Source organism: Mesoplodon densirostris, chromosome X (assembly GCF_025265405.1).
Source record: "Mesoplodon densirostris isolate mMesDen1 chromosome X, mMesDen1 primary haplotype, whole genome shotgun sequence".
Lineage (NCBI taxonomy): Eukaryota > Metazoa > Chordata > Mammalia > Artiodactyla > Ziphiidae > Mesoplodon > Mesoplodon densirostris.
Genome location: NC_082681.1, coordinates 23,442,486 through 23,467,114, shown reverse-complemented (window position 1 = coordinate 23,467,114; position 24,629 = coordinate 23,442,486). Strand labels below are relative to the sequence as shown.

General features: G+C 38.2%; 1 protein-coding gene across 4 annotated transcripts in view; it reads right to left on the bottom strand.

The window, feature by feature from the left end:
• Positions 1-24,629, bottom strand: part of ZNF280C (zinc finger protein 280C) — a 60,515-nt gene that overhangs the window by 20,427 nt on the left and 15,459 nt on the right. For 3 of the 4 annotated variants that reach the window (XM_060086718.1, XM_060086721.1, XM_060086719.1), the window contains exons 5-13: positions 16,583-16,648; positions 16,347-16,483; positions 13,452-13,566; positions 9,917-10,087; positions 9,658-9,767; positions 7,634-7,848; positions 3,049-3,206; positions 2,257-2,357; positions 1,351-1,497 (exon numbers count right to left, since the gene is read on the bottom strand). In XM_060086718.1, the coding sequence (XP_059942701.1) occupies positions 1,351-1,497; positions 2,257-2,357; positions 3,049-3,206; positions 7,634-7,848; positions 9,658-9,767; positions 9,917-10,087; positions 13,452-13,566; positions 16,347-16,483; positions 16,583-16,648 (1,220 nt within the window). The remainder of the gene's footprint in view (positions 1-1,350; positions 1,498-2,256; positions 2,358-3,048; positions 3,207-7,633; positions 7,849-9,657; positions 9,768-9,916; positions 10,088-13,451; positions 13,567-16,346; positions 16,484-16,582; positions 16,649-24,629) is intronic. The other variant, XM_060086720.1, reaches the window with a different exon arrangement.

Below are 24,629 nucleotides of genomic sequence, written 5' to 3'. Positions count from 1 at the left end.
TTGGATATTCTATATTTATGATTTTTTCCAATTAACAACTATAAGTTGATTTCATGATTATCTAATGACTGGAACTGAAAGCAATGTTAGCACAAGTGCTGAATAAAATGGCCATGATAACGCATTCAATAATAAGGAAATATAATAAGCTGATCAGTGAGGAGGCAAAACCTGATTACATAATCAGATTCAGTAAATTCATTGACTTCTGATTTTGGCAAATGTATGACTGCTCTTTCAAGCACTCAAGAATAGGCTCACTGTTTTATCAAGTTTTCAGCCCAAAGAAAGGATGATCTAATTGTGTCAGGGAAAGAACCAGCAAGCATAAAATGAAAATTCAAGGGGAAGGTGCAAGCACTAGTACTGATATTCCAGAAATTACAAAAGCAGAACTGGTAAAAGTCATCTAAGAAACAAGTTATAACCTAAACACTGTTCTCTGGCATAGTTCACGTTATCTAGAAATGTGTCATTGCTGTTTCCTTTGTCATTGGCTGCTACAAGAGACCATCCTGGATCACTGATGACAACCACATGTCTTCTCATAATAAAAAGTGGGCTAGGGGGCCTCCCTGGTGGCGCAGTGGTTGAGAGTCCGCCTGCTGATGCAGGGGATACGGGTTCGTGCCCCGGTCTGGGAGGATCCCATATGCCGCGGAGCGGCTAGGCCCATGAGCCATGGCCGTTGAGCCTGCGCGTCCGGAGCCTGTGCTCCGCAACGGGAGAGGCCACAACAGTGAGAGGCCCGCGTACCGCAAAAAAAAAAAAAAAAAAAGTGGGCTAGGGAATTCCCTGGAGGGCCAGTGGTTAGGACTCTGCACTTCCACTGCAGGGGCCCCTGGTTTGATCCCTGGTCAGGGAACTGGGATTCACAAGCGGTGGGGCAAAAAAAAAAAAAAAAAAAAAAAAAAGGTGGACTAGAAAGTGGAGATAAAGTTTGAAGAGAAAGAGGAAAACAGAAGATTGTGAATCCTCAATCTTATCTTCCTTAGTTCAAACTTATCATTTTCCCTGCTCTTTAAAATCATTCCCATTCTCACCACTCTTAAACCCTTGAAATGTCCAATGTAAATATTCCACTCATCTTTCCTCTTCCCCTCCACACTAGGCTCCTATTGGTACCTACCTTTCAGAATTTTTACTATTCATGAGCCTCATCATCACCAGGAAGCAGACAAGGAAAAGAAGTGGAAGTTTCACAAGTATTTCAGCATAAATTATAAATTAATGGTGTCATTTGGAACAACTTTGCTTTCCTTCTAGAACAAATCTAACCAATGTTCTAAGTTTATATATATAACCTTTTCACTAAGACAAAATGAACAAATACGAATTGCTAAATCTCACCTGATGCTTCATGTAATGATTCATGTAGGGGGCTGCCGTTTTACTAACTTTGAGGCAAAATGGACACAGCAAGTTCTTAGTATTTTCATGGGATGCTCTAAAATGAGTTTCTACATCAGAAAATGTTGATGATCTAAACTGGCAAACCTAGAAATATAAAGAAGATTTAATTTAACTTGAAAATTTATAACCAATATGCAATTATATCAAAGTAGCAACAATAAGTCATTTGTTTATAGAGTAACATGATGTACCACTAATTCAGCTCTGCTGCCTATACAACCAAGGATCCTGATACTGCAAGTAATACAGATAATTTCTGAAGCAGAAAAGTTGTCTTTCAAAGTTTAGGGATATATTCCTAAACATCAGTAGATTCCCTTCTTTTCAGATCTACTATCCCGCATCCCCATCCTGACTTGAATTTTCAAAGTCTGACACCTCTTGACCTATAAAGTTTTTCCTGTTACATCAAATGAGGATTCTCTTCTTTGGATTTTAAATAGCATCCAGGCTATAACAGAAGCAATTTATCTTTATCTTGCTGTCTTACTGGGAAACACTTGAAATTCTGGAAAAATACTGGCCCCAAAGCCTTTAGTTGAGTTCCCCATAACTAACAGTATTTCCTATTTCTCTAACACATCTATATTCTTTCCTACAGTGTAAGAAAGTCAGTATGTTTGTCTTTCTGCAGCAGGGCTTTTTGTTTGTCTAGTAGAGGGGTCAGCAAACTATGGCCCACAGGTCAAATCCAACCCACCACCCACACATACATGAGTTAAACCAAGAGTTTCAACTATTGAAGAGGGTCTTCATTTTTATTTTAAAAAAATCAAAAGAACAATACTATTTCACAGCATGTGAAAATTAAACACCTAAATACACAATAAAATGTGTGTGTACCTGGCAAACATATGGCATTTCACCGGGTTTATGAGTGGCTTTCATATGTTGTAGAAGAAAATGTTCTGTTTCAAATGATAATTCACAGATTTTACAAACAGCTGAAATGGAAAAAAAAAACATTTCATCATTTTAAGGATATAAATCAAAGATTCAGTTTGCACATCCATAACAACAGCAACAACAAGTAATAATAATAATAATAATAATAGTGGTGATGGTGGTTCCAACAATTCTACTGTGGTTAACTTTGTAACGCTGTTCTAAGGACTTTACTTAGTATTAGCTTGTTTCATTCTCATACCATCACTGAGAGCTGTACTGTTAATTTTTATCCCCATTTTTCAGATGAGGAACCTGAGGCACAGAAAGATTAATTAACTTGACTGACATCTCACAGCTGTATTAAGAGGCAGAGCTGGGATTTGAATCCAAGCTAACTCCAGACTCTGTGATTTTAACTATCACTGCAGTTACTTTTCTTATTAGAGTGTAAATGAAGACCATTAATTTTATACTTGCAAACCAGGGAATCTGAGTTTTATAATTTACTTCCTACATACAATGCATAAGTTATGCCAACAAAGTTTCAATTTACAAGAGGGACTTCAATTTTAGTAAGTAATTTTATTGAAAAGTTTTATACAAGTTAAAATATGCTTTCAACTTTGACCCCAAATTACAAAATCTATTTCTTAATTCTTATTTTTCCATCAGAATTCTTAAGGATTCCTCATAGGGTAGATAATCAAAATCATTAATGTTCAGGATTTTAATAAAATTGTGACTTACTAGAAAACTCATATAAAGTGTGTGTCTTCTCAACGTGACACTGCAGCTGGAATGGTGTGGGATACGGACGGTAGCAGTGCTGGCAGGTGGGGTAGGCTTCCAAGCTCTCATTGTTCTGCTTCTCAAGTTCCAAATGATGTTTCACGTGGTTCATAAACCTATAAATGATTGTTAACAGGTGCAAATATTCAAATTTATAACCAAAGACAAATCTCACAAATAAGTATCTGAACCTAAATGTTAAAAATGCAGTTGTATTACTCAAAATAACACCTCCAAAGCCATACAGTCCTCTGGAAAAGTTTGCAATTCAAATGATCACTTTCATTAAGTGCATCAGCGAACATTCTTCTTTGCATCTTTGTTTTAAAATAATCCATTAATATAGTTAATACGAAATACTGCTAATTTGCTTCCTCACCATTATTTCAGATTAAAATTTTTTTGTAAAGAAAAACAGCAGGCTTCTTTTCCATACATGAAATACTATTTACATTTTAAAATAAAATACTTAAAGGAAACTCTACCACCAAGAGCAGCTACAGAATCATGAGAGAAATCTTTTGACGGCCTTGTGATATACAATAGCTTTCAGCTGCTTAAAAGACAAATTGTTAGTATTTTTATTTGTTTCTTGGTTTCTACATGCATGTAATAGCAATTTTAATACCTATAATTACAAGAATCTTTTGTTTTATTTAATGATACAGGTTTACTGTTAGCACAAACAGTTCATTTTAACTCGCAGACTGTGCCCTTTGTAGCACAAGTCCATTTTTCAGTTCTACATTCTGCTATGTCAGATTCCCTAAAAGGCTTCTTATGAGAAGAACTATGACCTTTAATGGCAGAGAGTACAATATAAAAAGGCATATCTATTTCAAACGGCTTACTGAAATGTTTTACTGAATTTCAAAGTAAAGTTATTTAATCAAAATTACAATCTCAAGTCTGGGTCAAGTATTAATAGCTAGTCACTATGAGTCCCTAAAGGAAATAATCTTGAAATGAAGTAATAATGTCAGCAACCTAGGCAGCAATTATTACAGAGGTTTTAACATTTATCTCTTCACACCTCCAAAACACCACTTCTCTTTAAGAGCTGCTTATGGTACACTTTGAAATATCTTTTTCCCTCCTTTCATTTTTACATCATCTCTATTAAAATCTATTTAAAAATCCCAGTCTTGCCTAAATATTTACATATAAAGGTCATGAGCCATTAACCTTTCAGCTCACAACTTTAGTAAAATTTATTTGTATAAAATAATCTGTTAACTAGCTACCTCTCAGTTATTACCCTGCCCCCATCAGCAGCTCACACTTCTTAAACCAGTAGATGGAGATGTGGAAAAAAGGAAACCCCTCACAAGGCTATTCTCAGAATAAAATAACCCTAACTGGTTTTGGTGACACTCGATGTAGGGAAAAATATACTACAATATGTTGTCAGGGCTGAGAGGAGAAATCTTGAGCTATTAGGGTCTGCCATCCCTTAAAACCATCAGTTTTCCACCCTAATTTTTACCATTAAGGTAAAATGTTATTTAACACATATAACATCTTCGGTTATCCAGTGTTTACTGTCCCGGTTTCATTTACTAAATAGTATATGTCAAAATGCCACAAAATTCCTAGGTATTACAAAACATGGTTAGTTCAAAATTTCTAGATATTCTGATAATCTAGAAGTCTGTAGCCAGTCTTTTGAAATGAAAACAAAAAAACAAAGAAAGTTTCATGTTTAATATTAAATGGGCTAATCTTAAAGAAAAGCCAAAAAGCTAATGCTGGAAGAACTTCTAATATCATATGCATAATATTTAAATATAACAAGGAACTTAATTAACTAGTGAACCATTTTTCTATGCATTTTACGAAATTTACCAACATTATTTTCTGATTTTTTTTTTTTTTTTGGCTGCATTGGGTCTTCGCTGCTGCGTGCGGGCTTTCTCTAGTTGCGGTGAGCAGGGGCTACTCCTTGTTGTGGTGCGCGGGCCCCTCACTGTGGGCTCTAGGCACGCGGGCCTCAGCAGCGCGGCACATGGGCTCAGCAGTTGTGGCTTGCGGGCTCCAGAGCACAGGCTCAGCAGTTGTGGCACATGGGCCCAGCTGCTCTGTGGCATGTGGGATCCTCCTGGACCAGGGCTCGAACCCGTGTCCCCTACATTGGCAGGCGGATTCCCACCACTGTGCCACCAGGGAAGTCCCTTTTCTGATGTATTTTACTATAAGAATGATAATATGGAAAGAGGTCTCAGAGTTGGGGTTTTTTTTGGCATTATTTTATTTTTATTGAGATATAATTGATACATAACACTGTACAAGTTTAAGGTATGTATCGATTTGATAATTTATACATTGCAATATGATTACCACAGTAGCATAAACTAACACCTTCATCACATCAGATAATTATCATTTCTTTTTTTATGGTAGGAATCATTAAGATTTAGTCTCTTAGCAACTTTGAAGTTTATAACACAGCATTGTTGTCTATAACCATTATGCTGTGCATTAGATCTCCAGGACTTATTTATCTATAAAAAGTGGCAAGTTTGTACCCCTAAATAACATATCCCCAATTCCCCCATCCCTGGTAACTATTGTTCTACTCTGTTTTTATGAGTCACTGAGTTGTTTTTTTGTGTGTTTTTTTTGTTTTTTGCAGTACGTGGGCCTCTCACTGTTGTGGCCTCTCCCGTTGCAGAGCACAGGCTCCGGATGCTAAGGCTCAATGGCCATGGCTCACGGGCTCACCCGCTCCGCGGCATGTGGGATCCTCCCGGACCAGGGCACGAACCTGTGTCCCCTGCATCGGCAGGCGGACTCTCAACCACTGCGCCACCAGGGAAGCCCTGAGTCACAGAGTTTTATCGTAACATTGTTTCAGTGTTATATCGCAAATAACAATTTATCTTCTGTTAAGCTACTGGGACCATTAGCAATTGATGGCTGGTAGGGCTTGATAAAAGGAGGTAATGAAGTGTGAAAACTTATATGAATAATATAAGTGAAAGGTCTTTGAAAACTATAAAACGCTACCATAAATGTAGCATTCACAATTGTTTTAGGCTTATATTACAGTGTATTTCAGTGTTTTTCTATGTACTTCATTTTGGACCCAAGAATTCACCAGAAAAAATAAATGCTGAGCTTAGAAACGACCTACCTATAGAATGTTTAAGAATGCTACTTATAAATGATGGTTTTCAAGGGTAAATATTTTTAAAAGTTTATAAGCGTGTATGTGTCACAATATAGGTACAGACATAAATATACATGTATGTATCTCACCTAAGGGAAGTGCATTGATGCCTGCAGTTTACTCTGAAAAGTATAAAAAACTCAGATGGGTCTATGGATAAATAGATATGTAGTAATGCAAGTAGAGTAAAATATTAATGGTAGAATTGAGGTGGTAAATATATAGAGATGTTCACTGTAAAATTTTCTCAACTTTGCTGACTATTTGAAATTTTTTATAATAAAATATTGGAAAAACAATGTCAGGCTATATACCCAATTAAAAAATACCAATCAATATATCTCATTACTTTGTTCTTGTTATATTTCACTTAGGATGATAGATATGTAATATGCCATATAACTCAAAGACTGCAAAGTATAAGTTCCTAAAATTTGAAGCATACATGTATAACTCCTCAGAATTCCATTGAGAATTAAATCTCTACTTTGAAAATGTGTTAAATTATAAAATCAAAGCAGACATGTTGCATAGAACTGGTACTTCTGGGCTTCCCTGGTGGCACAGTGGTTAAGAATCTGCCTGCCAATGCAGGGGACACGGGTTCGAGTCCTGGTCTAGGAAGATCCCACATGCCATGGAGCAACTAGGCCCATGTGCCCCAACTACTGAGCCAGCGCTCTAGAGCCCGCGAGCCACAACTACTGAGCCCATGTGCCACAACTACTGAAGCCTGCACGCCTAGAGCCGGTGCTCTGCAACAAGAGAAGCCACCACAATGAGAAGCCCACACTCCGCAACAAAGAGCAGACCCCGCTTGCCGCAACTAGAGAAAGCCCACGTGCAGCAAAAAAACCCAACACAGCCAAAAATAAATAATAAATTTTAAAAAAGAACTGGTACTTCTCTAAAGAAGATTAAAAAAAATCACTTTTTCTGTAAGGAAAATGTACTAAAATTATAAACATGAATTGTAAAAGAGAACATTAAATAAGACAAACATGGAGGAGGTAAAATTGGATAAAGTGGTTCTTCTTGTGACAGGAAAAATAAGATTCACAAGCAGTTAAAAAATAAAAATATCTCATGGAAATTCCTAGTTCAATAATACAGAGAAAAGAATGATTTTCCCCTAGCTTAAAATAAATTTTGTCCTTTCTTAAGCTATCTGAAAGAAATACAACTAAAGTGGATCCAAGTGTCAAACTCCTAAAAACACAAGAAAAGATAAAAGCTTTTCAACATGAAAATCTGCCTTTATTCCTAGTAGAAAGTTAAAATTGCTTATCTGGGATGGCACAGAAAAAGAAATACAATATTTACATCTGTAGCATCCCAATTTTCCAATAGAAATAGAAATAAGTATTTACATACCTAATATTATTTTTAAGAACTTTCAAGCAACTGAAGCATTTATATGTTTTATAAGTCTTCTCTTCCACATCAACAGCTCCTTCATGTCTTCCATAGTAAAAGTCACTAACTAACATAATCAATTTTCCATTCTCTGCATCATTTTTATCTTCAATACAGGAAAGTTGTACTTTAAGCATTTCCAAAAATTCATTTACCATGTCTGGACAACAACGCTGAAAGAGAAAAAATATATAAGCCTTATTTATATTTCTTTTAAAAATTAGACACCAAAAAATGATTCTGTGTTTATAACTAGGGCCACCTCATGTGGAAAGACAGTCTCACATAGTTTTAATCACAAACAATAAATTAAAGCTACATTTTAGAAAAAGTCTGTCACTTTCTCCAGGTGCAGAAGTATATATAACATGCTATGATTTGTATATATTAATAGATGGAAAATAAGAACATTCACGTGTGCCTGTATATGCAGAAAGGAAATCAAAGAGGATACAAAACAAGTTAATAAAAAATGATTCCTTTGTGAGTTGTACTGAAAACTAGGGAAACAGGAGTCGGGGTGAGATTTTTTCACTGTATTCCTTCTTATACTTTTTGAATCATGTGACTATAATTACCCCCAAATAAAATAAACTAAAGATAACTAACAAACTCATTCCTTTCTTTTCTCTATCTATGATGCAAAACATAAAAACATCACTTGATTGTGTATCTCTACACAATATTACATAAATAGGAAACCTGAAAGCACTGTAGAAGTTACTTCTTACTTTTAAAACGAAAGCCCAAAGTCCAGTTAACAGAAGTCACACTCAGGGAGATGGAAATAGTGATAGATCAAATACAGTTTTGCCCAAGAATAAAGAGACTGTAATTGGAATTCCAGGATGCTCCTTTTCTTTCTACATTTTTTTGTAAAATGCTGAATTTCAATGAAAAATTGCCGATCTTTGAAATAGTGAGCAATAACTTTTACTAAATAGTTTTCTTTACCTTGCATTCTTCTCATCCCTTCTTTCCTGCATATATTCTACACGACCTTTTTTCTTGCCTCCTTCCCCCCTTCCTGCCATTTATACTGGGCATACAAAAAGAATACGGACTATCTTTCCAAAGACACAAAGGACACTGTAGTATCTACTAAAATATTTTAAAATATTTTCATTAGTACTGTGAAAATTACCTAAAACCTAATTTCAAGAGCTTCTTACACCAATATAAATCTAGAATTAATTTATAACAACTACACATACTATATTCTGGATTGAGTTAAAACTATCATTTCATATGAAATGCTCCACCATTAGGAGTTTATGTCTAAGTGCTGAAAATTAAAATGCAAGGCTAAGATTTTCATTGAGTAATGTGACATGCATATATCACCATGGACAAAAAATAACGTAAAAAAAAGGAATTAAGTTACATGAAAGATTAAGCACCTAATAAAATGCCTGCTTTACAAGAAGTTTGAAGAATGGCATGACCTAGTCAATAAAATATTCTGATTAATATATTATTTCATTAAAAATTAAAATATAATATGTAGTGTTTGTAAACTTAGTTTTAATAATTTAATGATTGGGGGGCTTCCCTGGTGGCGCAGTGGTTAAGAGTCCGCCTGCCGATGCAGGGAACACGGGTTCGTGCCCGGGTCTGGGAAGATCCCACATGCCGTGGAGCGGCTGGGCCCGTGAGCCATGGCCACTGAGCCTGCGCGTCCAGAGCCTGTGCTCCACAATGGGAGAGGCCACAACAGTGAGAGGCCCACATACCACAAAAATAAATAAATAAATAAATAAAATAATTTAATGATTGGGAAGAATTTTTAAATCTCTTATCAAGTTAATCATTATGAGTATCAATTTTTACTTAAGTTATATGAAAACACCAATGAGAAGATTTCTTATCTAAACATCTGGATAAACTAGCATTTACTATATTATCAATCCTTAGTATTTTAATATTAATATTTTCAGAGATTTGTGAATATTTTTAAAAATCAAATTTTGAAGAAGTTTTACCTTCATGTGATATTTCAAAGGATCCAAAAGATTGAACTGAACATTGCACTTTGGACAAGATCTTAGTAAAGGTGCTGCAGTTCTATAGAGACTTGGTGAGGTATTTGTACCTAAAATAAATTAAGGAGTTTCATGAGTCAAATTCTCCTTTTTTAACCTTAAACCCAGCCAGTAATAACAGTTTTAAACTTCATCACAATTTCTGAAATTTATGTATAAATAATACAATTTCTTTTTTATACGCCAGATTCATATTTACCTTTTGATATCAAGATATGGGAGGATGTCACTGAAGGAGAGTGATTTAAAGACAATGAAGCACAAGGATTTCTGTCAGAAACTCTTTCGCTGGTCTTTGGCTCTTCTGGATTAACACTGATTCCGTTAGAAATAGAAGAACATTCTATTATACGCGGAGTTTCATCTAGACCTACAATGATTAAAATAGTGGAAAAGATATTTGAAATTGTTTTAGTATAGAATATTGCTTACAAATGCTACTAAAATGGCCTTACATATAACATTAAGTGACAATACTTTGGAGATAAAGGTAATATAATTTAATTACCATATCATACAACTGACAATAAAGAATGACCAAAATTTATATGATCAATAGGTAGAAAGAAACTGCACAAATAACCATTATTATGGACTACAGTTTGAACAATTCATGAAATAAACTTTTTATGCAAGAAAATTCTAAAGATGCTTTCAAATTAATATATAAATAGGTATCATGAAAGAAGTCAGACCAAAAAATCCCAAGCCCCCCCTCCCAAAAAAAAGGCAGCAGAAAGAATACTCTAAAAGCTCAGTTCCAAAAAATGAATTTCTCTTCAGATGCTTAAATGCATTTGAGCTTGTAAACAAAAACAATTTATATTCTAATCTAAAAATTTAGAGAAACTCCTTAAGATACTTTAAAAACAATCCTAAGATATCTAATGGAAAACCAAGTTGGTTCTTTTCCCACTTAACAACCTTATGGGTAGTTTAAATTATCTATTTAATTCCTAAATGCAAAGTAGAAACAACTAATCTTAAATATCTTGAATGACAATACCTCACTTATTCATATGAAAAGGTTTGGAGTCAGTATGATGGCTTTCAAACTATGTTCCCCTGAGCCTAATGGTTCTGCTTTAGGGAATTCAGTGGGCATGTCAGATAGAGAAATTCTCATTTTACTTTAAAAAAAAATGAGACTTTTACATAAAATTCTGTTTGAATAGAGATTTCATTGCTAAAAATAGTTTTGAGTTTGAAAACCATCACCTTAAAGGCTAAAGAATTATGCAATTCAGGGTATTTGCAAGAGAAGTGGGGCTATTTAGGCTATAACCAGACCCAGAAAAAGTCCCTTTTGAAAATAACACACAACTGTACTTTGTGATAAAGATTCTAAAACTGCACATGTTTTAATGCTCCCAACTGTATACTAATAGGAGAAGCAGAATGGATATATGCCAGGAAAATAAGAGTATTACACCAGTGGGCTCCTCTGTCAAATCTGCGTTTCATTCTTTGAGATAACACAGAAATGATTTTTTTCCATCTTCAAGCACATGATTACTGACAGCTATATTGCAGACACTTAGGACTGATTTCTGTGTAATCACACTAACATTCTTCCCAGTTGCTTAGGTTAACTGAACAACCAATGAGTGCTGGTATTTTGGACTAGGCAACTAGTTATCTAATAGGCTGTTTTATATATAATTTTTTAAGCATGCATAAATCTCCAAGTTAAATAAAATCACTCTGAGCTCAATAGTTTTAAATTCTGATTCTTCAACTTATTTATCTGTGTTGCCTTTGGCTTGTGCTGTTCGCTATCCTCAACAGTGCCAATAAAAATCCCATTCTCCTCCTTCAAAATCAAGTTCAAATCCAGCCGTCTCCAAGATCCTATGATCATCCTAGACAGGAGTCCATTAATCATGCTTCTGAACATATAGTGCATATTATTATTCATAATTATCATGCTAACAATGTTTATTGTCAAGTCTTTTAAAGCTTTAATGAATTTTTCACTTCTCACTTATCTCATTTGAGCCTCAAAAAAGCCCTGAGGGCCTCCCTGGTGGCGCAGTGGTTAAGAGTCCGCCTGCCGATGCAGGGGATACGGGTTCGTGCCCCGGTCTGGGAGGATCCCATATGCCGCGGAGCGGCTGGGCCCGTGAGCCATGGCCGCTGGGCCTGCGCATCCGGAGCCTGTGCTCCGCAACGGGAGAGGCCACAACAGTGAGAGGCCCGCATACCGCAAAAAGAAAAAAAAAAAAAAAAAAAGCCCTGAGATAAACAGAGCAAGAATCAAAATTATACAGCTAGGGCTTCCCTGGTGGCGCAGTGGTTGAGAGTCCGCCTGCCGATGCAGGGGATGCGGGTTCATGCCCCGGTCCAGGAAGATCCTGCATGCCGCGGAGTGGCTGGGCCAGTGGGCCATGGCTGCTGGGCCTGCGCGTCTGGAGCCTGGGCCCCGCAGCGGGAGAGGCTTCAACAGTGAGAGGCCCATGTACTGCAAAAAAAAAAATATATATATATATATATATATATATATATATATAGCTAAATGGCTGATTTCAGGTCTAGAAAATGAATGCATTACGTGAGAAAAATAAAAATATCTATTTTAATAATATGAGAAAATTGAGGTGTAAAGAGGTTAGGTGATTTAATAAAGGCTACAGAAATATTTAGAATAGAGGCTCAAGCCTATATCTTCCTAATCAACTATAACCCTATTTACCATCACGGCAAAGTTCCACTCTTTGCAGTATAACAACTCAGAGAGAGAGAGAGAGTGGAAGCTTCAAGAATTCAGATTTTTTCTATGAATAAAGACTGTGTGCATTATAAAATCAGATTTCAGACATCTATTTCATCTTCTTATTTATTTTGGTTCTTGGTTATTTTACTCACTAGATAAGTGGCGCCTAGGTAAGTGATTATCAAACCAAGTATTATCAAGGGAAAATGTTTTTGGCACACATATTACTATAAATTTCTATTTTGGTTTTGTAAATATATAATAATTTGTTAGTAAACAATTTAAATATTCACAAAAATTTTTGTGTACCTTTCTCCAGTTAGTGAAATACATCAAATTTGCTAACATAGAAACAATAATTGCTTTGATAACAGGGAATTTTTCAACTAGATGAAACTCCTTCATGGCATACTATTTCAGGTTAATGAAGAACTTTGTTATGGTATACAATCAAAGAATTGTAATTCTTCTTTAATTGGAAATTTTCATTATTCCTTCAATGGATATTTATTGAGTAGTTACTATGTGCAAATCACTTATTTCTTTAGTATTGCCATTTTGTACTACTACCCTATAACCATATTTAACTATCACATCTACGACATTAATTTCGATAGAAAGACTCTAGCCTATTAAGAAATCAACTATAGCCATGCATTTTTTTCTCATACTAATTACCAAGTAATTAATACTTTTTTTTAAAACCATAGTATTAGGGTATCAGGGGACTTCCCTAACTCACAGAAATTATATTAAGATTTTTCAGTGCATGGCTGGCTCCAAGTGAGAATGAGCTCAAAGAATATGTTAGCCAACTTAATAAAAAGAAATAAAATATTCTATCATTAAATACGATTTTATATAAAATCACCCAAGAAAGACATTCAGGAATGATTAGCTTCCATTTTACAATATATGAAAAACATAGCATGAAGATACAGGCCTCAAAATAGAAATCCATCGTATATATATATTCATCAAGTCTCCTTTTATTATATTTATAAAAACTGCCAAACCACACCTTCTACATAAACTGGTGATCCACCTTGGCATGGTGGTATTGTATCCTGGGTCAAGTCGAACACTAGATCTGAAGAATCATCCAAATCACCTTGTGATGGATTCTTTGTAAAATCCTGTAATAAGTTATAATTATTTTGTTTTACAAAGTTTTATAAAGGTAAATTTAACTGTATGTCAATACTATAAAGATAACCTTAATGATTCAATTACTAATAAGTTATAAAACACAAAGATATTTATTACTTGCTGTCAAAATCAGCATCTACTAGGTAAAGGGTGCATGAGAACTCTGGATTATTTTTGTAATTTTTCTGAAGATCTAAAGTTAGTTTTAAATGAACAGTTAACATTTAAAAATAATGATAATATTACTAGCAAAGTAAAGGTTATATTTTGGTATAACTTTTCTGCAAGGAAATTTTGGGAGTATCTATCAAGGGCTTTAAATCCAAGTTTGAGAGCCAGTGGTCTGGGTAAAGGCTGTCATTTTAGAAATGGAAAGTGAGGCCCACAGAGGTTGTGACAATGCTCTACTTAGGAACAAAGAGAGAATCAGCATTCAAGTCTCATTTTCAATCCAGGTTTCTTGGACCATTAATCCAGGGCTCATATTATGATTGATAATAATTTCGGAATACAGATATAGGTTTTCCAAAATTGAATTTTTTGCTTGAAAGCTCAAATTTTATCATTGGCAAGAATATTATCAGTTTTCTTCCATGATAGGCATGCTTTGTACATGTCTGAGTACTGAAAAACTGTGTGTGGAAGACAGACTCTAAAGGTGGCCCCCATAATTTCCTCCTGATATTTACACTTGTATAATCTCCCCTTGAGTGTGGGCGGGACCTGTGATTGCTTCTAACCAAGAGAGTATGGCAAAAGTGAAGGGATGTACACGATTATGTTACATAGGCCATCTTTCTCTTGCTGGCTTTGAGGAAGCAAGCAAGTCATGTTAGGAAGGCCTACATGGCAAGGAACTGAGGACGGTCTCCAGCTGACAGCAGCAAGAACTGACACCTTCAGTCTGACAACCCACGAAGAACTGGATACTGCCAACAACAATGTGAGCTTGGGAGCAGTATTAACTGATACTGCAGCTCTGCCTGACACCTTGAATGCAGCCTGGCCCAGCAGAGGACGCAGTTAAGCCATACCCTGACTCCAGACTCATAGAAACCATGAAATAATAAGTATATATTGCTTTAAGCTTCTAAGTTGGTGGTACTGTTGTTAAGCAGCAATAAATAATTACTCCATGGTGCTTTGTCAGTCATCCTTTCAAGTAAAAATGGCATTCTATTTAAAAAAAAAAACCAGCTAGTTCAGCTTGCAATTCAATCTCACAAGTGCTTTTCCTCAAGAAAAACTTCATACTGCAGATACAGAAAAGCTTTATGATGCATACTACCCATTTTGTCACACAGAATATTTAAAAAGAAGTGTATTCAAGGGTTGAAAGTTAATAAAACTAGAAACAATTTATTACTTCTTCAAGAATATTCTTAAGTGAAAGTGGAATTTTTCTACTGTGAGTGCTTGGTGGCCACCAATACAAAAACTACTAGTACAGTTGGGTGGCACTGCCTTGACTCATATTAAGGCACCAGCAGTTTCACCCTCCATTGCCTTTGTACCACTAGTGCAAATGTTAACAGAGTGAAAAGGGCAAATGTCTTAGTGTTAGTATGACAATGGTTTTGACCTCACAGACTACTGAGGGTCTCAGGGAACCCCAATGGTCTGTGAAATACACCACTGCTCCAAGGCAATGCTTCTGTTTTTAAAAGCACATACTTAAATGTATGTATGGATGTGTGTATGTGCATATTTTAAAAACTCTGGGCTAACCTGGATTGAAATCCCAGATCCATCATTACCAGCTGTGTGGCCTTGAGAGAATCATTTAGACTCTCTGAGCCTCAGTTTCCTCAACTATAAAATGGGGGAAATAACTGCGCTTACCTCATAAGAAAGTCATAAGAATTAAAAGAGATTAATTTATATATAGCATCTAGAACTAAGACTTACCCATGGTGACAGACTAACAAATGTTAAATATTACCATTATCTATTATTTCTGTTAGAAGTTTTAAAAACTAAACTATGAAAGTATGTTTTCAAAATAAACAGCAATAATAACCTTGGAAAAATCTTCCCAATTAAGAATGCCTGGTTCAGTTTACTGTCTTAAGAATGTTGCCATTATGCAATATTCATTACTGATTATACTTACTCACCTTTAGATAGCATAGTTTTCAATATTACACCTATTTAATTTAAGAATATTCCCTGATTTATTGACAGGTTGGATAGTTAGTTCCTGCAGCTATTATTTTGGGTATTGGCTGAGCCATCACAAAGATGGTGACATTTTTTTTCTTTTTTTATACTCTAAGATGTTAAAAAATGGTATATATGTGTCAATCCCAATCTCCCAATCACAGACTCCTTGTTTATAATAGCCCTTCCACTTTCCCTTGCTCCTTTTTTTTTTAACATCTTTATTAGGGTATAATTGCTTTACAATGGTGTGTCAGTTTCTGCTTTATAACAAAGTGAATCAGTTATACATATACATATGTCCCCATATCTCTTCCCTCTTGCATCTCCCACCCTCCCACCCTCCCTATCCCACCCCTCTAGTTGGTCACAAAGCACCGAGCTGATCTCCCTGTGCTATGCGGCTGTTTCCCACTAGCTATTTATTTTACATGTGGTAGTGTATATATGTCCATGCCACTCTCTCACTTTGAAGATGGTGACATTTTCTGATAGTGATTATGTTTCTACTGGGATGGTGACTAACTATGATGGTCCACAATTCTGACTGGGTATAATAATATCCACTGTGTCTCTGATCTAATTCTGTAGTTTTAGAAACACTTACAGGTTCAGACATGCTCTGAACAATACCAGAGCTATGTGAAGATGTAGATTCAGGATGAAATCTAGGCAAGGCAGCCACTGGATCTGATGTCGGGTGTCTGTAGTATTCACTTGTAGGCTGGAAATCACCAGTAACACCTGTATTTTAAGATTACACAAATATTGAATACTTCTCTACACAACCAATTTTGTCAAAATATTTCACTTTAAAATTAAAGTAATACAATAATACTATACCTCGTCTGACTGTCTCATTCTTCGTTCCATTTGAAGATGGGCGGGGACTACTTCTGTTCAAAATATCTGTAAAAATTATATTTATTTAAAAAATTTTTATTTGGGGGCTTCCCTGGTGGCGCAGTGGTTGAGAGTCCGCCTGCCAATGCAGGGGACACGGGTTCGTGCCCCGGTCCGGGAAGATCCCACATGCTGTGGAGCGGCTGGGCCCGTGAGCCATGGCCACTGAGCCTGCGCATCCGGAGCCTGTGCTCCGCAATGGGAGAGGCCACAACAGTGAGAGGCCCGTGTACCGCCAAAAAAAAAAAAAATTTATTTGAATGAAATATATATTAAGATAATAGAAAAAACTTTCCAAAAATATATCCATATATAACCAATAGCTGAAGTATATTTTTTTCTCTTAATGGTGACAGGGTTGTATATAGAATTGGGTTACTGTGACTGGAAATCAAGCCCTTCCCCAATCTCCATGCCGCATTCACACCCCTAAAAGCCTGGAAGTTTCATTAAGGGCAAGCTGATGGGTTACCTGTACCATTACTCTTGACTTCTGAAAGGGATACCATCAGAGACTGCAGACTAAATTGAATCTAGAGTTTACAAAAGTATCTCATATCTACCTACTACACCAAAAGTCAATTTGAGCCTGACATGACCTTCTCTATCAGTTTAAAATTGCTCACTCTTATACCCATGTGAACCCATAACGTCTAGGTTATTGAGAAATCAAATGAAAATTTGGAAAATTGCTAATCAGGAGAAGATACAAAGCAGACAAAAAAATCCCATAAGACATCAAAAAATTTCCTTTTTCCCCTCCTAGTAGAAAAGAACCAGTTCTCATAAAATAATTCTATAAAGTAAAGGGTCACACAAAAGTAGGGTTTCTGACTAAGTGCTACAGAAGTCTTCTAGGAGAAAAATCTGCTCATTCAAACAACTTGGTATTGTTTTCGTTCAGAAATTCAAGGTAAGTACTTACCCAAGCCAGTAAAGAGCTATTCCTGTAGTACTTTTTGGTGAGTGCAGTGTATCAAACACAAGTTTTTATCCCCCCTCTTACAGTGGTTCTTTTAAAATATTTAGCTCATGTTCCATATGCTAAAATATTTTATGGCTCACACATAAAACATCAATAAAATCATTTAAATTCTGAGTTATTTAGAAAAGATATTTCACTGGGGTCAATTTTCTTTCTGACAGAATCACTTAAAACTAATACAGGGGGCCTCCCTGGTGGCGCAAGTGGTTGAGAGTCCGCCTGCCGATGCAGGGGAGACGGGTTCGTGCCCCGGTCTGGGAGGATCCCATATGCCGCGGAGCGGCTTGGCCCGTGAGCCATGGCCGCTGAGCCTGCGCGTCCGGAGCCTGGGCGTCCGGAGCCTGTGCTCCGCAACGGGGGAGGCCACAACAGTGAGAGGCCCGCATACCGGGAAAAAAAAAAAAAAAAAAAACTAATACAGGGAGAGTTGCCTCAGCCCCGAACGCCCAGTGGCGGTGAGCGGTTTGCTAGGCGGGTGGCCTGGTAGAGCAAGGCCGTGAGGGGCGGTAGTGTTGCCTATCCTGCTGCAGGAGGCGGCAGGGCCTCTGGGACACCCCGGCGAAGCGCGACCTGTGGGGTTCTGTTGAGGCTGGGGCCGGTGGGAGGGGAGCGAGTGGGGCGGGGCCGGCGGGGGAAGCTGCGAAGCTCACCCGCCCGCCACTGCTAGGACTCTGGATGAGGAGTCGGGGAAGAGGTGCGCGACTTGCAGCTAACGTAGCTGCGCCTGCGACTCCAACACCGTCCTAAACGTCTGGATCAGCACGTGGAACTTGAAAAGGATTGGTGTTGGGGACCGGAGGAAGATGGCAGAAGAGTAAGATGCGGAGATCACCTTCCTCCCCACAGATACATCAGAAATTCATCTACACATGGAACAACTCCTATAGAACACCTACTGAACGCTGATAGAAGACCTCAGACCCCCCAAAAGGCAAGAAACTCCCCACATACCCGGGTAGGGCAAAAGAAAAAAGAATAAACAGAGACAAAAGGATAGGGACGGGACCTGCACCAGTGGGAGGGAGCCGTTTAGGAGGAAAGGTTTCCACACACTAGAAGCCCCTTCGCTGGCAGAGACTGTGGGTGGCGGAGGGTGAAAGCTTCGGAGTAGCGGAGGAGAGCACAGCATCACGGGTGTGGAGGGCAAAGCGGAGAGATTCCAGCACAGAGGATCGGTGCCCTCAGGCACACACCAGCCCGAGAGGCTTGTCTGCTCCGCCGCCGGGGCGGGTGGGGCTGGGAGCTGAGGCTCAGGTATCGGGTTTCAGTCGGAGCACAGGGAGAGGACTGGGGCTGGCGGCAGGAAGAGAGCATGAAGGGGTTAGTGCAACACGGCTAGCCTGGAGGGAGCCCGGGGAAAATGTCTGGAGCTACTGAAGAGGCAAGAGACTTCTTCTTCCCTTTTGTTTCCTGGTGCGCGAGGAGAGGGCATTAAGAGCGCTGCTTAAAGAAGCTCCAGAGACGGGCGCGAGCCACGGCTAAAGGCGTGGACCCCGGAGACGGCCGTGGGACGCTGGGGCTGCTGCTGCCGCCGCCACAAGGCCTGTGTGCGAGCACGGGTCACTGTCCACCCCACCTTCCGGGGAGCCTGTGCAGCCCGCCACTACCGGGGTCCCGGGACCCAGGGACGGCTTACCCGGGAAAGCGCACGGAGCGCCTCGGGCTGGTGCAATGTCACGCTGGCCTCTGCCGCCGCAGGCCCGCCCCGCACTGCATGCCCCTCCCTCCCCTCGGCCTGAGTGAGCCAGAGCCCCCGAATCAGCGGCTCCTTTAAACCCGTCCTGACTGAGCAAAGAACGGACGCCCTCCGGCGACCTACGCACAGAGGTGGGGCCAGGTCCAAGGCTGAGACCCGGGAGCTGTGAGAGCAGAGACAGGGAAATCTCTCTGCAGCCTCGGAGGCAGCGGATTAAAGCTCCACGGTCCACTTGATGTGCCCTGCGTCTGTGGAGTGCATGAATGGACAACGAATCATCCCAAATTGAGGAGGGGGACTTTGAGGACAAGATTTAAGACTTTTTCCCCTTTTCCTCTTTTTACAACAAATTATCCCAAATTAAGGAGGTGGACTTTGAGAGCAAGATTTCAGACGTTTTCCCCTTTTCCTCTTTTTACAACGAATTATCCCAAATTGAGGAGGTGGACTTTGAGAGCAAGATTTTCGATTTTTTTCCCCTGTTCTCTTTTTGTGAATGTATATGTGTATGCTTCTGTGTGAGATTTTCTCTGTATAGCTTTGCTTCCACCATATGTCCCAAGGTTCTGTCAGTTTTTTTTCAATAATTATTTTAATTTTAATAATGCTACTATATTTTATACTTTATTCTATTTTACTTTACCTGCTCTTTCTTTTTTTCCTACCTTCCCTTCCTCCCTCCCTCCCTCCGCCTGCCCCTCCTTTCTTTCTTTCTTTCCTTCCTCCCTCCCTCCTGTCTTTCTTTCCTTCTCTTTCTTTTTTTTCTTTCTTCCTTTCTTTCCTTCCTCCCTAACTCCCTTCTTCCTTTCACTCTTTCTTTTTCGTTCCTTCCGCCCTCCCTCCATTCTTTCTGTCCTTCCTCCCTCCCTCCCACCTTTCTTTCTTTCTTCCTTCCTTTCTTTCCTTCTTCCTTTCTTTCTCTCTCTCTTTCTTTCTTCTACTAATTCATTCTTTCAACTTTTTCTCCCTTTTATTCTGAGCTGGGTACATGAAAGGCTCTTGGTGCTGCAGCCAGGAGTCAGTGCTGTGCCTCTGAAGTGGGAGAGCCAACTTCAGGACACGGGTCCACAAGAGACCTCCCAGCTCCACATATCAAGCGGGGAAAATCTTCCAGAGATCTCCATCTCAACAGCAGCACCCAGCTTCAGTCAACGACCAGCAAGCTACAGTGCTGGCCACCCTATGCCAAGCAACTAGCAAGACAGGAACACAACCCTACCCATTAGCAGAGAGGCTGCCTAAAAACATAATAAGGCCACAGGCACCCCAAAACACACCACCAGACGTGGACCTGTCCACCAGAAAGACAAGATCGAGCCTCAACCACCAGAACACAGGCACTAGTCCCCCGCAGACCAGGAAGCCTACACAACCTACTGAAGCAACCTTAGCCACTGGGGACAGACACCAAAAACAACGGGAACTACGAATCTGCAGCCTGCAAAAAGGAGACCCCAAACACAGTAAGATAAGCAAAATGAGAAGACAGAAAAACACACAGCAGGTGAAGGAGCAAGATAAAAACCTACCAGACCTAACAAATGAAGAGGTAATAGGCAGTCTACCTGAAAAAGAATTCAGAATAATGATAGTAAAGATGATCCAAGATTCTATTTCCAAGATCCAAAATCTTGGAAATAAAATAGAGAAAATGCAAGAAACAGTTAACAAGGACCTAGAAGAACTAAAGATGAATCAAGCATCGATTAAAAACACAATGAATGAAATGAAATGAAAAATACTCTAGATGGGATCAATAGCAGAATAACTGAGGCAGAAGAACAGATCAGTGAGGTGGAAGATAAAATAGTGGAAATAACTGATGCAGAGCAAAATAAAGAAAAAAGAATGAAAAGAACAGAGGACAGTCTCAGAGACCTCTGGGACAACATTAAACGCACCAACATTCGAATTATAGGGGTCCCAGAAGAAGAAGAGAAAAAGAAAGGGACTGAGAAAATATTTGAAGAGATAATAAGTTGAAAACTTCCCTAATATGGGAAAGGAAATAGTTAATCAAGTCCAGGAGGCACGGAGAGTCCCATACAGAATAAATCCAAGGAGAAATCCGCCAAGACACATATTAATCAAACTGTCAAAAATTAAACACAAAGAAATCATATTAAAAGCAGCAAGGGAAAAACAACAAATAACACACAAGGGAATCCCCATCAGGTTAACAGCTGATCTCTCAGCAGAAACTCTACAAGCCAGAAGGGAGTGGCAGGACATAATTAAAGTGATGAAGGAGAAAAACCTGCAACCAAGATTACCCAGCAAGGATCTCATTCAGATTTGATGGAGAAATTAAATCCTTTACAGAGAAGCAAAAGCTGAGAGAGTTCAGCACCACCAAACCAGCTTTACAACAAATGCTAAAGGAACTTCTCTAGGCAAGAAGCACAACAGAAGGAAAAGACCTACAATAATGAACCCAAAACAATTAAGGAAATGGGAATAGGAACATACACATCAATAATTACCATAAATGTAAATGGACTAAATGCTCCCACCAAAAGACACAGATTGGCTGAATGGATACAAAAACAAGACCCATATATATGCTGTCTACAAGAGACCCACTACAGACCTAGAGACACATACAGATTGAAAGTAGGGGGATGGAAAAAGATATTCCATGCAAATGGAAATCAGAAGAAAGCTGGAGTAGCAATTCTTATATCAGACAAAATAGACTTTAAAATAAAGACTATTAGAAGAGACAAAGAAGGACACTACATAATGATAAAGGGATCGATCCAAGAAGAAGATATAACAATTGTAAATATTTATGCACCCAACATAGGAGCACCTCAATACATAAGGCAAATACTAACAGCCATAAAAGGGGAAATCGACAGTAACACACTCATAGTAGGGGACTTTAACACCACACTTTCACCAATGGACAGATCATCCAAAATGAAAATAAATAAGGAAACACAAGCTTTAAATGATACATTAAACAAGATGGACTTAATTGATATTTATAGGACATTCCATCCAAAAACAACAGAATACACATTTTTCTCAAGTGCTCATGGAACATTCTCCAGGATACATCATATCTTGGGTCACAAATCAAGCCTTGGTAAATTTAAGAAAATTGAAATTGTATCAAGTATCTTTTCCAACCACAATGCTATGAGACGATATCAATTACAGGAAAAGATCTGTAAAAAATACAAACACATGGAGGCTAAACAATACACTACTCAATAACGAAGTGATCACTGAAGAAATCAAAGAGGAAATCAAAAAATACCTAGAAACAAATGACAATGGAGACACGACGACCCAAAACCTATGGGATGCAGCAAAAGGAGTTCTAAGGGGAAAGTTTATAGCAATACAATCCCACCTTAAGAAACAGGAAACATCTCGAGTAAACAACCTGACCCTGCACCTAAAGCAATTAGAGAAAGAAGAACAAAAAACCCCCAAAGTTAGCAGAAGGAAAGAAATCATAAAGATCAGATCAGAAATAAATGAAAAAGAAATGAAGGAAATGATAGCAAAGATCAATAAAAACTAAAAGCTGGTTCTTTGAGAAGATAAACAAAATTGATAAACCATTAGCCAGACTCATCAAGAAAAAGGGAGAAAACACAAATCAATAGAATTAGAAATGAAAAAGGAGAAGTAACAACTGACACTGCAGAAATACAAAAGATCATGAGAGATTACTACAAGAAACTCTATGCCAATAAAATGGACAACCTGGAAGAAATGGACAAATTCTTAGAAATGCACAACCTGCCAAGACTGAATCAGGAAGAAATAGAAAATATGAATAGACCAATCACAAGCACTGAAATTGAAACTGTGATTAAAAATCTTCCAACAAACAAAAGCCCAGGACCAGATGGCTTTACAGGCGAATTGTATCAAACATTTAGAGAAGAGCTAACACCTATCCTTCTCAAACTCTTCCAAAATATAGCAGAGGGAGGAACACTCCCAAACTCATTCTACGAGGCCACCATCACCTTGATACCAAAACCAGGCAAGGATGTCACAAAGAAAGAAAACTACAGGCCAATATCACTGATGAACATAGATGCAAAAATCCTCAACAAAATACTAGCAAACAGAATCCAACAGCACATTAAAAGGATCATACACCATGATCAAGTGGGTTTTATTCCAGGAATGCAAGGATTCTTCAATATACGCAAATCAATGTGATACACCATATTAACAAATTGAAGAAGAGAAACCATATGATCATCTCAATAGATGCAGAGAAAGCTTTCAACAAAATTCAACACCCATTTATGATTAAAAACCCTGCAGAATGTAGGCATAGAGGAAACTTTCCTCAACATATTAAAGGCCATATATGACAAACCCACAGCCAACATCGTCCTCAATGGTGAAAAACTGAAACCATTTCCACTAAGATCAGGAACAAGACAAGGCTGCCCACTCTCACCACTCTTATTCAACTTAGTTTTGGAAGTTTTAGCCACAGCAATCAGAGAAGAAAAGGAAATAAAAGGAATCCAAATTGGAAAAGAAGAAGTAAAGCTGTCACTGTTTGCAGATGACATGATACTATACATAGAGAATCCTAAAGATGCTACCAGGATACTACTAGAGCTAATCAATGAATTTGGTAAAGTAGCAGGATACAAAATTAATGCACAGAAATCTCTAGCATTCCTGTACACTAATGATGAAAAATCTGAAAGTGAAATCAAGAAAACACTCCCATTTACCATTGCAACAAAGAATAAAATATCTAGGAATAAACCTACCTAAGGAGACAAAAGACCTGTATGCAGAAAATCATAAGACACTGATGAAAGAAATTAAAGATGATACAAATAGATGGAGAGATATACCATGCTCCTGGATTGGAAGAATCAATATTGTGAAAATGACTCTACTACCCAAAGCAATCTACCGATTCAATGCAATCCCTATCAAACTACCAATGGCATTTTTCACAGAACTAGAACAAAATATTTCAAAATTTGTTTGGAAAAACAAAAGACCCCGAATAGCCAAAGCAATCTTGAGAACGAAAAACGGAGCTGGAGGAATCAGGCTCCCTGACTTCAGACTATACTACAAAGCTACAGTAATCAAGACAGTGTGGTACTGGCACAAAAACAGAAAGATAGATCAATGGAACAGGAGAGAAAGCCCAGAGATAAACCCACACACATATGGCCAACTTATCTTTGATAAAGGAGCCATGAATGTACAGTGGAGAAAGGACAGCCTCTTCAATAAGTGGTGCGGGGAAAACTGGACAGGGACATGTACAAGTATGAGATTAGATCATTCCCTAACACCAT